This window comes from Bufo bufo, chromosome 1 (assembly GCF_905171765.1).
Source record: "Bufo bufo chromosome 1, aBufBuf1.1, whole genome shotgun sequence".
Taxonomy (NCBI): Eukaryota; Metazoa; Chordata; class Amphibia; order Anura; family Bufonidae; genus Bufo; species Bufo bufo.
The window spans coordinates 531,846,450-531,862,054 of NC_053389.1; the positions used below are offsets into that span (position 1 = coordinate 531,846,450).

A 15,605-nucleotide genomic window follows, 5' to 3' on the forward strand; every position below is an offset into this window, starting at 1 on the left:
AGTTAAGGCACAAAGTCTAACATGATCTGTGGTCAGAATTGTCATAGCCCATTAGATGAGATGCATTTATAATGGGAGAACTGCCTCCTCGTGTGCCCTCTTTCACACTTTGTTCTCTTCCACTAGGGCTGATGGTTGCATCTGAGCAACATATTAAGTAACAAGATAGGATTTTTATGTTCAGTTTAGTATCTTATTTCTTTAATTAACTTTCCTCCAATCATATTGAAGGTTCATTATTTTAAAAGGGTTTAATACAGGTATATTATTAGAGCCATAAGATATTAATTTCTTCTGCTGCTACAGGTTATGTTAAGAGTGGCACCACCCATAGCGTTGCATGAAGATGACAAGCTGAAATGTGACTTTGGAGGAAATGTCCAAACAGCTATTCTGGAAGAGGATGGATCTATTTCTTGTCCTCACCCTGTTCATATTCCTAATGTTGTGACTGGCCAGGGTAAGTAACAGTGGCATTAACACCATAAGGATGCAGCCTAGTCTGATACTTAAGGCTGAGTTTCTAAGAATTTCAAAAGCCATAACTTTATTACATAGCCATATGAGGGCTTGGTTTATGCGTGACACATTGCATTTTTTGTGCCATTGCACCTCTCTTCCTCTGTCTAACCACTGAAGTGCCACGGTGGCTATTGAGTAGTTAAACTGCTGGGATCTGAGTTAAAACTGGCGGGATCAGAAACAGCAATGAAAGCAGGGTGCCAGCTGTATAGTACAGCTGACATCTGTGAGTGGTTGCGCAGGCCTAGCTCCTGACTGTGTGTCATCACTGTGACATACTATCACGGCACTGAGTGTTAAGTTCATACACTCAGTAACTTAATAGTATGCCACTAAGCGTGAAGGGGTTAATGAAAATGTAAGAAAAATAAACTGCTTTGTACTGCGAAAAATAACATTTCTCTTTAAAATCTCTTTTTTTTTTTTATGCAGATTATGTTAATGTCACTATTGAGCTCTTTCTGCCCGGACAAGTGTTCTTTGCCGATTATACCTATCAGTTCTACAACTGTGAAGAGTCCATGAATCTTTCAGAAAATTTACCGTAAGTAATTTTTTGTATAATCTAGCTTGGAGCTTGCTTTGTCTCCTCTTTAGAACATAAGGTATAATACCGAGTATGTCTTGATCCCCAGATGCATTTCCTGTGTTACTACTCAGTGGGAATGTCGATGGGACATAAAAAATTATAGATGTGTTGACGCATCTCCAAGTAATGAACAGTCTACAATCAGCCAGGTAAGAACATTTCTAATGATTCACAAAGCACTATGCCTCAGTGGTTAGTGAGTTCGATTCCAACCAAAGTCAACACCTGCATGGAGTTTGTATGTTTTCTCCCACACTCCAGAAATATACTGATAGGGACCTTAGATTGTGACCCCATAGGGCACAGAGTGATGATAATGTCTGTAAAGGGCGGCAGAATATGTCAGCACTATATAAGGGAGTACAATAAATAAATAAAGACGTGTAACATGTTGTACATTTATGGACACATCAACCAAAACATTTTGAAATCTGACAACCTTTTTACACTAATTTCCAATTTAAAGGATAACTGTCACATTTAGACCCTAATTTCAATTTTCATATATGTAGTTACTAATAACATGATATTCCAGAATCGGTTACTATTAGACTGACTTACCCCATATTTAATAAGATTCAGCCCTTAGCAACCAGTCTGCATAAAACTGCAATCTCACTATTCAGTTAAGATGGCCGCCACTGCCCTCACCCTGAGGCTAATCCCGCCTGCCCTCACTAGCCAGTAACAATAGCCCCCCAAAAGTGTCAGTAACCAGAGCCCTCCCCCCTAAAGGGTTAATCTCCTGCAGCACAAAGGGGTCCTCTTACCACATGTTGCTTTCATTTATACACTGAGCAGATGGCAGATCTCCCTTCCCTGGTCTGAGCTGGTTCAACTCTGCATTCTCCAGCTCTGCTGAGTGAGGGAGCATCTGCCAAGCGCAGGGACAGGGAGAAGTGCACACAGCCCAGGCACTGTTATCAGCTGCTGGGGAGGACCTGGCTTTAATCATTTACTTACAGTCCCTGGATGTCAGTAATCTGACCCTGCACGCTGCGTGCTCCATCTATCAACAGATAGACGGACCATGCCTAGCAACCCTATTTTAAGCACAGGTTAAAATAGGCAGTACAGGGAGCAAAAATGTGGAATTAAGGGGTAATTGAATACACAGTGAAAAGTTGAAATAGGGCCACCAAGGAGATATTAATCACCACAATGCAATACTCCCAAAAAAAATATACGACAGTTATACTTTAATGACAATTAACTTACAGAATATAGCCATAGGTTAAGTTCTTTGCTAACATGTTTTTATTCAGGGAAATGTAGGTGTTTATAAATCATTACCAGACAGATCCATCATAATGTTATTCCTGGAAGCGATCCAGCAGTGCTGGTCTTGCTGCAAGGGAAATGTAGGTATGTTGTGGTTAGCGCTCTGTGTGACGAGCTTTTGGTGAACAGGGCAGGTAACCTAAGGGAACAGTATTTCCCAGACACCTTTGGAGTTCTCTGGCTTGGCCACCTGTGGTGAACATCTACCACACTTTCGGCGTGCATGGTAATCGCACTAGGTCAGAACAGGTGCACGTTTACACAGTCCTCTTCTGTTGTTTCACTTCTGCTTGCATGCACCCTAATTCCGGCTTCTCCATTTATCTTTCCCAGGAAGAGGATTGTCCACAGTTCTACCAACCAGATCCATCATTTATCCCAATGGAGTTAAAGAGTACTATCCAATTTTATGGGAAGAATCTTGAATTTTTCCAAGTAATGTACCAATTACTCTTTCTGTTTTTTGGGGAGGTTTCTTTTTAGTTTAACTCTGAATATAAGTATAACAACAGATAGACCTTTGGTAATGTTACATTGAAGTATCTATTTTCTAAAGTTTTCCCAAAAATACTATTTGGATCATTCCCTCCCCTCATTCTACCCCTAGGGAGCTGGTCTTTCTGTAGTTATGGAGTGTAAAAGGCAGATTTTTTTATACAAGGAGATCTGTCAGTCCCTATGTGTGGTGAGACCCATCACCATTTCATCAGCCTTTTACTTATCCTGCCCTAAGGTGGCATACCAGACCTGGTATAGCCGATGTAACTTATAAGTGCCAGCATTTCCCTGGGATATTTCAACATTTGAATTCTTCTTTTTGTTTTGTTTTCATTTCCATTCCTGGGAACATTTACAAAACATAGATATACCTACATTTGGAGAAATGTATATAGCTGATAAACCATGAACCCATATCAACTTAGAACCTGTCACGGTGGGGGGTCTCTTTAAATCAGAGTATCATTGTGATATCTCAAAGGTATGTTCTTGGTGGATTCTTTTACTGGAATGTCTCGGTGAAGTTTGTAGTTGTACACTGGTAGACCTCTATTGGTCCATCATACTAATGATGTTAATATTTGAAAATGTCTGTTATAGTGACAGGTTATTGTCAGTTGGTGAAATGCCTTCCAGTCTTACCTTAGTGGAAGGTTCACAAATTCTGTTGCCCTAAATGTATTCTTTTGTCTTCATAACTGCAGAGAAAATCTTTTATTGCTGGGAATGATAAGCTCAAGTTTAAGGCTCCTGTAGAACAGAAAGAGGACATGTTCTCACTCTCTATTCCAGAGGTATTCATTTTAAGTGTATTGCCTTACCTTGATGCACCATGTTTAGAGGTTTTCTAATGAGTGTTAGATGTCTTCGCTCTTCTTTATATTCACTAATAAAACTGTGTACATAAAAACTAAGTAGGTGGAACTTTTTTTTTTGCATAGGGTTGCCTGTACATGGCACAGTCCGGCTATGGAATCCGCATGCTGATTACCGCTAATTCCGAGGCTGCACCTGTACTCACTGTTTCAAATAGCAAGTACAGTTGCAGCCCAGCAATTAGCGGTAATCCATGGTCAGATCACATGTATGGGCACCACCCTAACGCAGTGTGGTCAGTCATTTCTCCTAATTAATAAGTTAAAGTGTTTTAGCCACACTCATTGAAAAAATGCATAAAATCAAGCACACAGTGATGCGCACCCCATATACAAACATTGTTAAAGTGCAGTTTCATGCGTACGTTTGAGTCGTGGTGACCTTGTACTTCCAGATGGAGAGGACAGTTATAGGTCAGAAACTCAAGGTAACTGTGGCTCAGCTGCACATATAATAGCACCTTTGGTATTATTAGTAAAAATATAATGCCTAGTGACTTTAACCCCTTAGTGACCACCTGTATGTGTTTACCGCTGGTCACTAAGGGCCTTTAGCTAAGCCACTGTAAAAAAAAGAAACTTTGTCTAGTCCAAGTGTTGCATAGGTGTCTAATGACAGTTGAGTTGCTCCTATTCCACCTTTTTTATTCCCTTAAAGGATTTCTGTCATCAGGAACATGGTTACTAAACTGGCTGACTTTAAACATGTCGTATTACCAGCTGAAGTTAACAGTATTTGTCCCTTCTTTCTATGTGCTTCCATTTTTGTGAAAAAGGACCTTGTGTTTTATGCAAATTAGCCTCTAGGAGCAATGATGGTGTTGCTCCTACTCCTAGAGGCTCTGTTCTCCCTCCTCTGGCCACGGCCTCATCATTTTCATTCACAGAACCAGGCAGGATGATGTGAACACTCAATCCACATGATGAGTGCACGGCTAGAGGAGGGAGAACAGAGCCTCTAGGAGTGGTGGCCACAACCCCATTGCTCCTAGAGGCTCATTTGCATAAAATAAAAGTTCATTTCATTTTTCACAAATACGGAGGCACAGCATCTAAGGGGTCTCAGATGGAGGGGGTTCCCACTGTCGCCTGATGGCCCAAACCCCCACTACCACCTTTTCATGCAATTGTAGGGAGTGCTGTTCGCTTGCTGTTTTTCATGACTGAACAGTTTCACTGTGTCACTCCAATAATAACACTCACTACGATTACGGCATTACCAAGTGGGCCAATCCACTCATTGGGAACGAACTGTTTCATTCCTGATAATTGCCTGATTCCCAGCAGAGCTGAGAGCTGCATTTACATATAGTAATGTATGGGGACGAGTGATCACTACTGTGATCACTGATCCCCATACAGTTTTATTGTTTCTGGGGAGAACATCCTCGTTTACACAGGGTGATCTGCTGCTGGTAAACAGTGATTTTATGTGTGCATGAAAGATTCGTCGGATGATCAGCTGTGTGTTTAAACAGAAATTATAGGGCACCAACACCGTTCCTTAGAAAGCTGGTTCCCGATAATTACTCAGATCCTCAGCCTCTGTCAAAGGATCTTTGTATTGTATTTTTTTGTTGTCTTTAAGTTTTACTTTTTGACTATAAATGTTTGCAACTGTTCTTAATTCCTGTTTAGTTACCTGCTCAAAATGAAGAATCTGTTGCCCTTGATATTTATGTTAAAGTGAATGATCAGAAGATTGACAGCAAACTGAATGGTATGTTTATTTGTCAGTCCATTAGACCTGAGGTAATCAGAAGGTTAATGCCCATTTATATCTGCCAGTTTTCCATAACCGCTATAAACATTTAGCGGTCTGCAAATCAGGATGCAGTCGTCATAAGCAATGTTTACACACTACAGTGTTTGGTCAGATGATGATGTTTTCTGGGGATAAATGATTCATTTTTGCAGATGATACTAGGCTGTTAGGCCATTTCCATAATTTATAGGGTGTCATTATTTGGTCTGATCGAATCTAAGTAGTCCAATTGGTACAATTACTCGGGGCACCTGTGGACTGAATTAACCCCTTCCCCTGCTCACTGGATATATACGTCCTATCTGCACATACCCCGTGCAGATAGCACATATATAAACGTTCAGGCAGAACTTTAATCCCAGCGCTGATCAGTGCTGGGATTAAAGCTCCTGCAATCTATCAGGTGCAGGTTGGGTCCCAGCTGTGAGACACAGCGGGGACCCTGAGGAGAGATACCTCTTCTGCCTTCTCCAGGAGCTGCTTCCTTTGTTAAGCCTCATGCAGACGTCCGTGGAACACAGTCTGTGAGATACCGGACTGGCATTGCAGGAGCGCACGGCGTCATTGTTGCTATGATGCCGTGCGCTCCTGCAATGCCAGTCCAGTATCTCATGGACCGTGTTCCACAGATGTCTGCATGAGGCTTTAGTCCCAGCGGTCACGTGACTTCCAGGGGTGTCTGGAGAAAGAGCAGAGCTGCAGGGTCTAAGGAGACCCTGAGCAGCTCTGCCTGTGTGTAATGCCCCTACAGGGGGCTGTTTTACCCCTCTAACTGGGGCTCCTGTGGATGCACCAGTTACAGTGGAAAAAAAAGTCTGTGTCCTCCAGAGGTTGTTTAATGGCATCCTGGGGGACATATTATGTGCCAAAAATAAATTAAAATAGAAGTATAAACTAGGGGTGCACCGAAATGAAAATTCTGGTCCGAAACCGAAAATTCAGGATGCCCTTGACCGAAAACCGAAACCGAAACTGCCTTTTTGCCCAAATACTTTTAAAATACTTTTTTTTTAATGATTGGCGCTGTTATGGAGAGGGGGATCTGTGGGTGGCGCTGTTATGGAGAGAGGGATCTGTGGGTGGCGCTGTTATGGAGAGGGGGATCTGTGGGTGGCTCTGTTATAGAGAGGGGGATCTGTGGGTGGCGCTGTTATGGAGAGGGGGATCTGTGGGTGGCGCTGTTATGGAGAGGGGGATCTGTGGGTGGCGCTGTTATGGAGAGGTGGATCTGTGGGTGGCGCTGTTATGGAGAGGGGTATCTGTGGGTGGCGCTGTTATGGAGAGGGGGATCTGTGGGTGGCGCTGTTATGGAGAGGGGGATCTGTGGGTGGCGCTGTTATGGAGAGGGGGATCTGTGGGTGGCTCTGTTATGGGGAGGGGGATCTGTGGGTGGCGCTGTTATGGAGAGGGGGATCTGTGGGTGGCTCTGTTATGGAGAGGGGGATCTGTGGGTGGCGCTGTTATGGAGGGGGGGGATATGTGCACTGTTATGGGCATAACAGTGCACAGATCCCTTTCCCCATAACAGTGCACAGATCCCTTTCCCTATAACAGTGCACAGATCCCCCCTCCCCATAGCAGTGCACAGATCCCCCCTCCCCATAGCAATGCCATAGACCGATCCCCCTACCCATAACAGCCCCGGCCCTGCTGCTCACAGCATCACTCACTGCATCTTTATTTTACCTTACAATCGTGACGCTCCAGTAAGAACTCTGCAGGCAGAGCGGAGGGCGGCGTAACGTCACTTACTCACGTGACGCACCTGCTCCGCCCACTTTATGAATGAAGGAGGCGGAGCAGGCGCGTCACGTGAGTAAGTGACGTTACGCCGCCCTCCGCTCTGCCTGCAGAGTTCTTACTGGAGCGTCACGATTGTAAGGTAAAATAAAGATGCAGTAAACCGCCCGTCCGCAGATGGTGGGTGACAAATCCTACACCCCATATTTTCGGCCGATATGTAACAATATCGGCCGAAATGGATTAGGTACATTTTCGGCCGATATTTTCGGCTGCCGGAATTTCGGTGCACCCCTAGTATAAACAAATAAAAAATATACAAAAAAAAAAATGCAGTCGTATACAGAAACCGTCACTATAGTTGCCCCGTTCGATAAAACCTATGAATGTTATATATAAAAACGATCGATCGTCACAAAATAGGGAACCCATTGCAATAATTTATTTTTGTCAGTTTTAATATTTAAAAAAAAAAGCTATAATTAAAAAAATATACTTTTTAATAATATTTTGCAGTTTAAAAATATACTTTTTAATAATATTTTGCAGTTTTCCGCCAAGTTAAACCTAAAAAATTAAAAAATAAAAACATTCTAATAAGTCCTAAGTGTCAAGTAAAAAAAATCACAAAAATTATTTTGGTAGTCAAACAAATAAAAACCACCACATGCACAAACGTTGCCTGGACATTCGGGCCTTTTCTGAGCCTGGTCATGAAAGGTTTAACCCGTTTAAGACCGGACGTATATTCAGTTTTTTTAATACATGCTTTGGCTGTTTTTTCCATTTGGTTATGTAAATAATTTTTATGCCTTTTTTCAGTCATGCATGGGACTTTGTCATTCTTATGTTACTGTTCTTCTGTTGTCTTTTTTATACCCTGGGAAGTGTTTATGAAATGGAAAAACCTTCTGCTTTCACTTTTGTTTTTTGCGTTTTTTTTTTTTTTTTTTTTTTACTAGCACATAGTGCAACTAAAATTATTTTTTTAAAGTTGCCGTATGTCCCCTCGTTAAGGTAGTTTTGATATTGGGGATGTATAGGTTATGGTCACCAGGTGCAGTTTGGTGCATGGTGGCTTTTTGTCATGGGATCCCTCTTTGTGATCATGCAAGTTATAAAGAGCTGCTATAAGAGTTTTTAGTGGTGTTTTTCAGCACTGTTACTTTTTTGTTTGTTTTTTGCATGTGTAGTGGATCACCACTTCTCAGTGTTCTTGACTCTTCACTGCACCTCTTTTAGTAAAGTTTTAGGTCCCATTTAATGTTAAAGGACTCTAAACCGAGAGTTTAAACCTAAACTTTTTTTAATCAGAAATTTTTTATTGCACTTTAGCATATAAAACAGAATTCCACAAAGCAAAACCCCAGCCCAAGAAAAAAAAGTAGAAAGCTTTTACATGTAGACCTGTTAACATTAAAGGGTTTCTGTCACCTGAAAATTGTTATTAATCTGGCTGACATTAGCGATGTTCTAATGTCAGCTGAACATAACGATATTAGTGCCACCTCACTGCGTGCCGCCGTTATTGAGAAAAACAAACTTTTATAATATGCTAATTAGCCTCTAGGAGCAGTGGGGGTGTTGCTCCTGCTTTTAGAGGCTCCGTTCTCCCACCTCTGGCCACGCCCAGTTACACTAGATTGACAGGGGCAGGCAGCGTGGGTCTCCTACCTCCAGCCCTGTCTGCAGTGTAAATTTCGCACCGTTTAGTATTCGGCGCAGGCGCAGTGATTAAGCTGGCAGCCGGCGAGCGCCCTTCACTCACTGCGCCTGAACGGCGCTAGATTTACACTGCAGACAGGACTGGAGGTAGGAGACCAACGCTGCCTGGCCCTGTCAATCTAGTGTAGCAGGGTGTGGCCAGAGGTGGGAGAACGGAGCCTCTAGGAGCAGGGGCAACACCCCCCCTGCTCCTAGAGGCTAATTAGCATATTATAAAAGTTTGTTTTTCTCAATAACAGAGGCACACAGTGAGATGGCACTAATATAGTTATGTTCAGCTGACATTAGAACATCGCTAATGTCAGCCAGCTTAATACCCATTTTTCAGGTGACAGAAACCCTTTAATTAACCCATTAATGATCAGCCTGTATTGGGCCTTACTGACCAAGCGTTTTTCTTCCTTTTTTCATTTCTGCCTTCCAAGAGCTATAACTTTTATTTTATTTTTTGTCTATGTAGCTGTAATGAGGGGTTGTTTCTTGGTTGTAGTATTTAATGGCGCTATTTTGGGGTACACATATCTTTCTGATCAACTTATTAACTCTTTGTGGGAGGGAGATGGGGAAAAAAAACTGCAATACTGCCACTGAGTTTTTACGTTATACATTTTGCAGTGTTCATTTTTCGGCATAAATAACATAATATCTTTTATTCTCTGGGTCAGTACGATTATAGTGCTACCAAATACATATTGTTTTTTTTACTTCTTACTATTTTTGTGCAATAAAACCCCTTTTTAAAAATGAAATGAATCTTTTTGCATCACTGCATCCCAAGACCCAGAGATTTTATTTTTGCAATTTTTTTTCATTGAAAAGTGGAATTTCTTTTATTTAATGCATTATATTTTTAGTTACTTTTTTTTTAACCACAAGGGGACTATACCCTATAGTGCATTGCATTTTAATGTCAGTGCTATACTGACATTCACCAGTAGGCTGTACCAGAGAGGCACAGCCTGCTGGAGAGCACTCAAGGCTGGCTTGGAACCTACACCAGGTCCCAGCCAACCTATACAAACATCGGCACCCTGGGATCTCACTTGCGGGGTGCCGACGAGAGACAGAGGGAGTCTCTGTCAGCACTAACATGCGTCGAGTTCCATTGCCCGTGGCATGTAAGGAGTTAAACAGCCCATATTGGCACTCCTGCTGGTCCAGGCAGTTAGAGCAGAAGTGCGGCTCTCGTGTGAGAGCCGAGCCCCCACTCTGCGCTGCACAGGGGAACCGTAGCGCTTAGACTGGGCCACCGTGAAAAGGCGGCGGCCCAGCCTAAGGCCCCTTAGTGACTGACGTAAAAAGGGGTGTGGGTGGTCACTAAGGGGTTAAGTAACCTGAAGGAAAGATATAATTCTATTAAAGGGAATGTATCATCAGAAAATGATGTTTTTAATTTTCCATATCAATATCTGTAGTTAATCAAAATCTATACAATTGTGCAGTTCTTGCACTGGCCACTAAGCCTATAATAGGCGCCACTTCAATGTAGTTACCTGCTTCTGTCATTCTAATTTTGCCTGTAACGATATCACCTCTGTGTATAGATGAGACAGGATCCACCATTGACAGTAGGTGATTATCAAAGCTGATCTAATCTTTCCTTGTACAATGACCTCTGCACAGGTGACAGTGCATGCCTAGAAAACTCTCCCATACAAGTCACTGAAGTCCCCTCCTGACCATCATGTCTGTGTCCTATGGGCTACTCTAAAGCAATTTTCTTAATGCTTTCTAAATGCTTTTAGGAACAGCTCAGGCAAGATGGCCGCCCCCATGATCATGTTCAGGATATAGAATAAATACATTTACAATCAGAAAATAAAAACTGATTAGAAAAAAGGATATGTTTTGCTATCTCTGTTTTTAACTAGCTGAAAAAAGTTTCCTTTAATGTTATGTTGTGTTTTTATATCTAGTAAGCCTATACAACTGCTTCTTTGGAAGAACGGATTGTAGTTTGTGTTTGGCCGCTGATCGAAAGTACAAGTGTGTCTGGTGTAACAACAAATGTGTCTACGAGGATATGTGTAAAGTACGAGCTGCAACAGAGTGCCCTGATCCTCTGATCACAGATGTAAGAAAACCATGTAGTATCTTTATCCTTCCTTTGTTTAACAGAAACCAATAATAATTGCCCCTATAATATCATTCTTACTTGAGTTAAACCTGCTTCAAAACTACTTTCAGTAATGTATTCAGAAAAGTTTATTGACGCCTCTAAATTTTTGTGGTGGTCGGTGCTGAAAGTCTTACTCTGAGAGTTAATTTTCTGAAATAGTTCTCCTAGTAAATAATTCATGCAGAGTTATGTTTTCCCCATTTCCCCTGCCTTGGGATTTCCACAGGCAAAGATGCTGAATTTTGTCTTAATTTAAAGCGGATCAATACAGTTGCCTGCTGATAAGTAGAGGAACAAACCTGAAGAGCCGCTGCACATCATCCATTTCACAGTACCACTGTGAGCCCCTTCTCAGCCTTGGGGAGCTGCGCTATGCTCCACTTAATATTCTGCAGTATTTTTTTCAGTTGTTGGAAGCTTCAGATGGGGAATATGGGAACTAGATCCTACTTTGAGTCTTGTCAGCAAAATCAGGGGTAAGCAACCTGCGGCACTCCAGCTGTTGTGAAACTACAACTCCCAGCTTGCATACTTGCTGTGCTCTTCTAAGAGCTCTCATAGAAATGGAGCATGCTGGGAATTGTAGTTTCACAACAGCTGGAGTGCCGGAGGTTGCTGACCCCTGGGTTACATCATTTTGTATGTATGAATTCTCAATTGCAATATTTTCTAAGCTATGGATATTTTATAAACTCTGGTCCTGGGTTAGGTGAGTGTTCACTGCAGTGTAGTCAGGATGCTTAAAGGGGTTTTCTAATCTCAGACAATGGGGGCATATTGCTAGGATATTCCCCCATTGTCTTATAGGTGCGGGTCCTCCAGCCACAGCGCTCCCCGCTCCGTTCTCGATATAGGTGGGACCCACACCTATCAGACAATGGGGCATATCCTAGCGATATGCCCCATTGTCGAAGATGGGAATACCCCTTTAAGGTTTGTTACAGTTTTGCCTACTTGTCACGATGAATATGCAAGTCAATCTGCAGGGAGCGTTACAGAACAAGAGGAGCTGAGCAGATGATTGATATATGGTTGATGCCTGTGGATTCAGGCCAAAGAAACTAGACCATACGACGTGGGTGAACAGGGATAGTTGCCATATGGTTGAGAACCACGCAGAAAAAGGCGTGGCTGGTTTACAGCAAGAACAATTGAAGTACATGAAAACCAAGTGATTCACTTGTACTTGCCATAAAACCACCGCAGTTGTTGGGAAGCTGCGTGGTTCTGGGCCACAAAGCAATTACAGTGTTCAGCATCTTTATATCTATATTCTCTTAAACCTACAAATTTGGTAGATTTCTGATACAAAATGTTTGTCTTCAGTTTACACCAAAAGCCGCACCCCTGAATGGAGGCATACTGCTCACTATAATGGGATCAAATCTGGGAATAACTGCTCAAGATGTGGAAGAAATTAAAGTTGCAGACGTGAGCTGTACATTCAAGCCAGAGAGCTATTCTGTCTCTACCAGGTGAGCTTATCTGTACTAATCTCAATCTCATTGTGTATGGCAGTAACTGAAATATACATTGCCCTCCCTATGTGCATGTTGAGCCCCGCCATATAACCGTCCAGAATTTCCCAGTGCGGGCGTTAGCTGCCATTCCTTTTGAGGTCTATTGCTCCTAGCATTCATAATGACACATGACTGAGATATTTCCTCTTGAAGGAACCTACCTAGCCTATCTTTATTCAATATCCTACAGTACTGCTCTCCTCCTGTCTGCTGTATGAACAGTTTCCAGATAATGAAGCTGACCATGCACATTCCCTTAGGGCTTATGCACATGAACGTATTTTCTTTCCGTGTCCGTTCTTCCTTTTTTTTTTTTGTGGACCATATGCGAAACCATTCATTTCAATGAGTAAGGATCTGAATTTGTAGATCTGAAACGCGTAGACCTGGTGTACATGTCCGGATTGTAGCACGTTTTTTCATTAAAGCATTCATATGGTCGCCTGGGAGCTAGATTTCCTTTTTTCTTGCATTCATTTCAATGGGTCTGCAAAATACAGAATGCACACGGGCATCATCCGTATTTTTTGCGGACCGCAAAATACATCCGGTCATGTGCATGAGGCCTTATATTGCAGAATAATTCTATTTCTCACATTGATCTACCAACACAGAGAAGAATTGTTTTGTACAGACATCCCAGGAAATCATTTATAATTGTCAGTAAAATAGAAAATGTAAAGAATGTGCCTAATTATTATGCGTGCGGTGGACTGCGGGCGTACTAGAAACCTGTGCAAACAGTACACGATGTTACATGTCCTGTGTGCGTGGTTCATGTCTGCCCCAGCAGTCCTTATAGCCTTCCAGTGTAGAAATAGACGGCAGTATCAAAGGCGTAATATTTTCTCGGCTGGTTTTTGCTACCTGATGCACATATTAATGTCATGTACACTGCTTATTTTACGTTTTGCTGCATCCTAATGTAAGTCATGCTTTGAGCTAAGAAAACGTAGCAGTGGATTGTGGGCTTTTCCTTTTGTAGCTGTGAGTCACAGGATGAAAAAAAGGTGTCTGTGAAGGGACTGAATAATTTGGTACATTTTCAGGAGAGGATTTGCAGATATCTTGCTAATTGTGTAATTTCTGTTGGGAATAACTTTACAGCATTTCGAAGTGAGAGACGCTGCCCTGATCGGGGAACTAACACCTCCAGAATTTCAGTCTGTCGCGGATCTATCTGTGGTTAATGAGCTACTACTATTGTAACACATCTGAATGCAGTGGAGGGAAGGCATTTGATCATTGCCATTGTTAACGCGACGCTTAAGAGGGATAGTGATTAAGTTTAGTGACGACTGTATTTTTCTTGCAGTTCTGTAGTTTAAAGTATGGTAAATGGCATCGCTATTACTTAGTCTTAGGTCAGAAGAGGGTAAGCACTTCTGTTTCTAATGGATACTACTGAATCAATGGTAACAAATAATGCAATGTCCTGTTTCCGTTTTCTGGGTGAAATGACACCATCTGTTTAGCTGTAAAAATCTCCCGGAACCATGATATTTGCCATCCCAAATATCTCACAGCCATTAACCCCACCAGGACGAAGCAAATTTTGGAAATAACATGTTTGATTTTTATTTTTTTTCCCCTTCCTCTCCTCCCATGGGCTGTAACGTTTTTTATTCTTTTGTCATTATAGCCGTATAAGATCATATCTTTGCAGGATGAGTTTTCATTTTTAATGTCACGGTTTAGTGTTTCATGTGTAATCCTTTATCATGACACTGTAAACAGACTATTTGTGGGGTGAAAAGAGACAAACACAATTCCACTTTTCTTGTTTGGGTGTTGTTTTTGCAGCTTTTACTATGCAGTCAAAAATGACAGTCCTATTTTGCAGGTCAGTATGATTATGGTGATGCAAGCTTGTAGTTCATTAGATACTAACGTGTTTTACTACATTTAAAAAATGAGAAACTTTTTCAAAAAAAATAAAAAATTCAAAGGTTTGCAGTGTGTTCCAATAGCTTATTATTTTCCCATTGAACAAGTAACATTTCATTTTTTTGATCTTTTTCAATTCCATCTTTGGAGAAGGTGCGGTGGACAAAAAAGTTTTTGCTTATGTTTTTTTTTTTAATGGGGCCACCATGCGGGACAAATCACTTGATATTTTATTAAACTGGTCATTTTTTGACTTTGCAATTTTTTTCATTTTTAATATGATAAATGACATATGGGCATTGCTTTAATTTGTAATATTTTGGGCTTTTTTTTATTTTTTTAGTAAAAAAAAAAAAAAACTGATTTTTAATTTTTTTATTTTATTTTTATTAATCACTTTAGGGAACTTGAATGTGCCATCATAGAGAGAGGCAGAGTCAGCCACAGACGCTCCTTCTATCTGTTTGTGTTTAGGGGAGAAAATTCTCCCTGTACAGTATATAGGAGACATTATAGCAGCTAGTGTCTGCCTACTCTGGAGCTAGCTGAGCTCAAGAAAACAGTTGATTAGTGATAAAGCCTGTATAGCATATAGGAATATAAAATCATGTAATGGGTAAATTGCTAATCTACACACAACAATTTATTGTTAAAAGTCACAGTAAGGATGTTGTCACACACAGCTTTTTTTGGCAGTTTTTGATGCAATTCTTGAGCCAAAGCCAGAAGTGGGATGGAAGGGAATGAGAATTATAAACTCATTTCTGCAGGGCCCATTTCTGGCTTTGACTTAGGCTACATGCACACGACCGTATGTGTTTTACGGTCCGCAAATTGTGGATCCGCAAAAAAAAAAACTGTTGACCTCCATATGCCATCTGTTTTTTTTTTTTTTGCGAATCCATTGTAACAATGCCTAAAACGGACAAGAATAGGACACGTTCTTTTTTTTTTTTTGCTGGGCTACGGAACGGACATACGGATATGGATAGCACACGGTGTGCTGTCCGCCTTTTTTGCGGACCCGTTGAAATTAATTAAAAAAACGGAACGGACACGGAAACAAAATACGTTTGTGTGCATG

At 41.4% G+C, this 15,605-nt stretch overlaps 1 protein-coding gene across 3 annotated transcripts in view; it reads left to right on the top strand.

Moving 5' to 3' along the window:
- PLXNB2 (plexin B2) overlaps nucleotides 1-15,605 on the top strand; it is a 234,377-nt gene that overhangs the window by 172,306 nt on the left and 46,466 nt on the right. For all 3 annotated transcript variants that reach the window (XM_040411954.1, XM_040411944.1, XM_040411961.1), the window contains 8 exons: nucleotides 307-460; nucleotides 955-1,066; nucleotides 1,158-1,260; nucleotides 2,726-2,827; nucleotides 3,595-3,684; nucleotides 5,404-5,485; nucleotides 10,912-11,069; nucleotides 12,441-12,589. In XM_040411954.1, coding sequence (XP_040267888.1) covers nucleotides 307-460; nucleotides 955-1,066; nucleotides 1,158-1,260; nucleotides 2,726-2,827; nucleotides 3,595-3,684; nucleotides 5,404-5,485; nucleotides 10,912-11,069; nucleotides 12,441-12,589 — 950 coding nt within the window. The remainder of the gene's footprint in view (nucleotides 1-306; nucleotides 461-954; nucleotides 1,067-1,157; nucleotides 1,261-2,725; nucleotides 2,828-3,594; nucleotides 3,685-5,403; nucleotides 5,486-10,911; nucleotides 11,070-12,440; nucleotides 12,590-15,605) is intronic.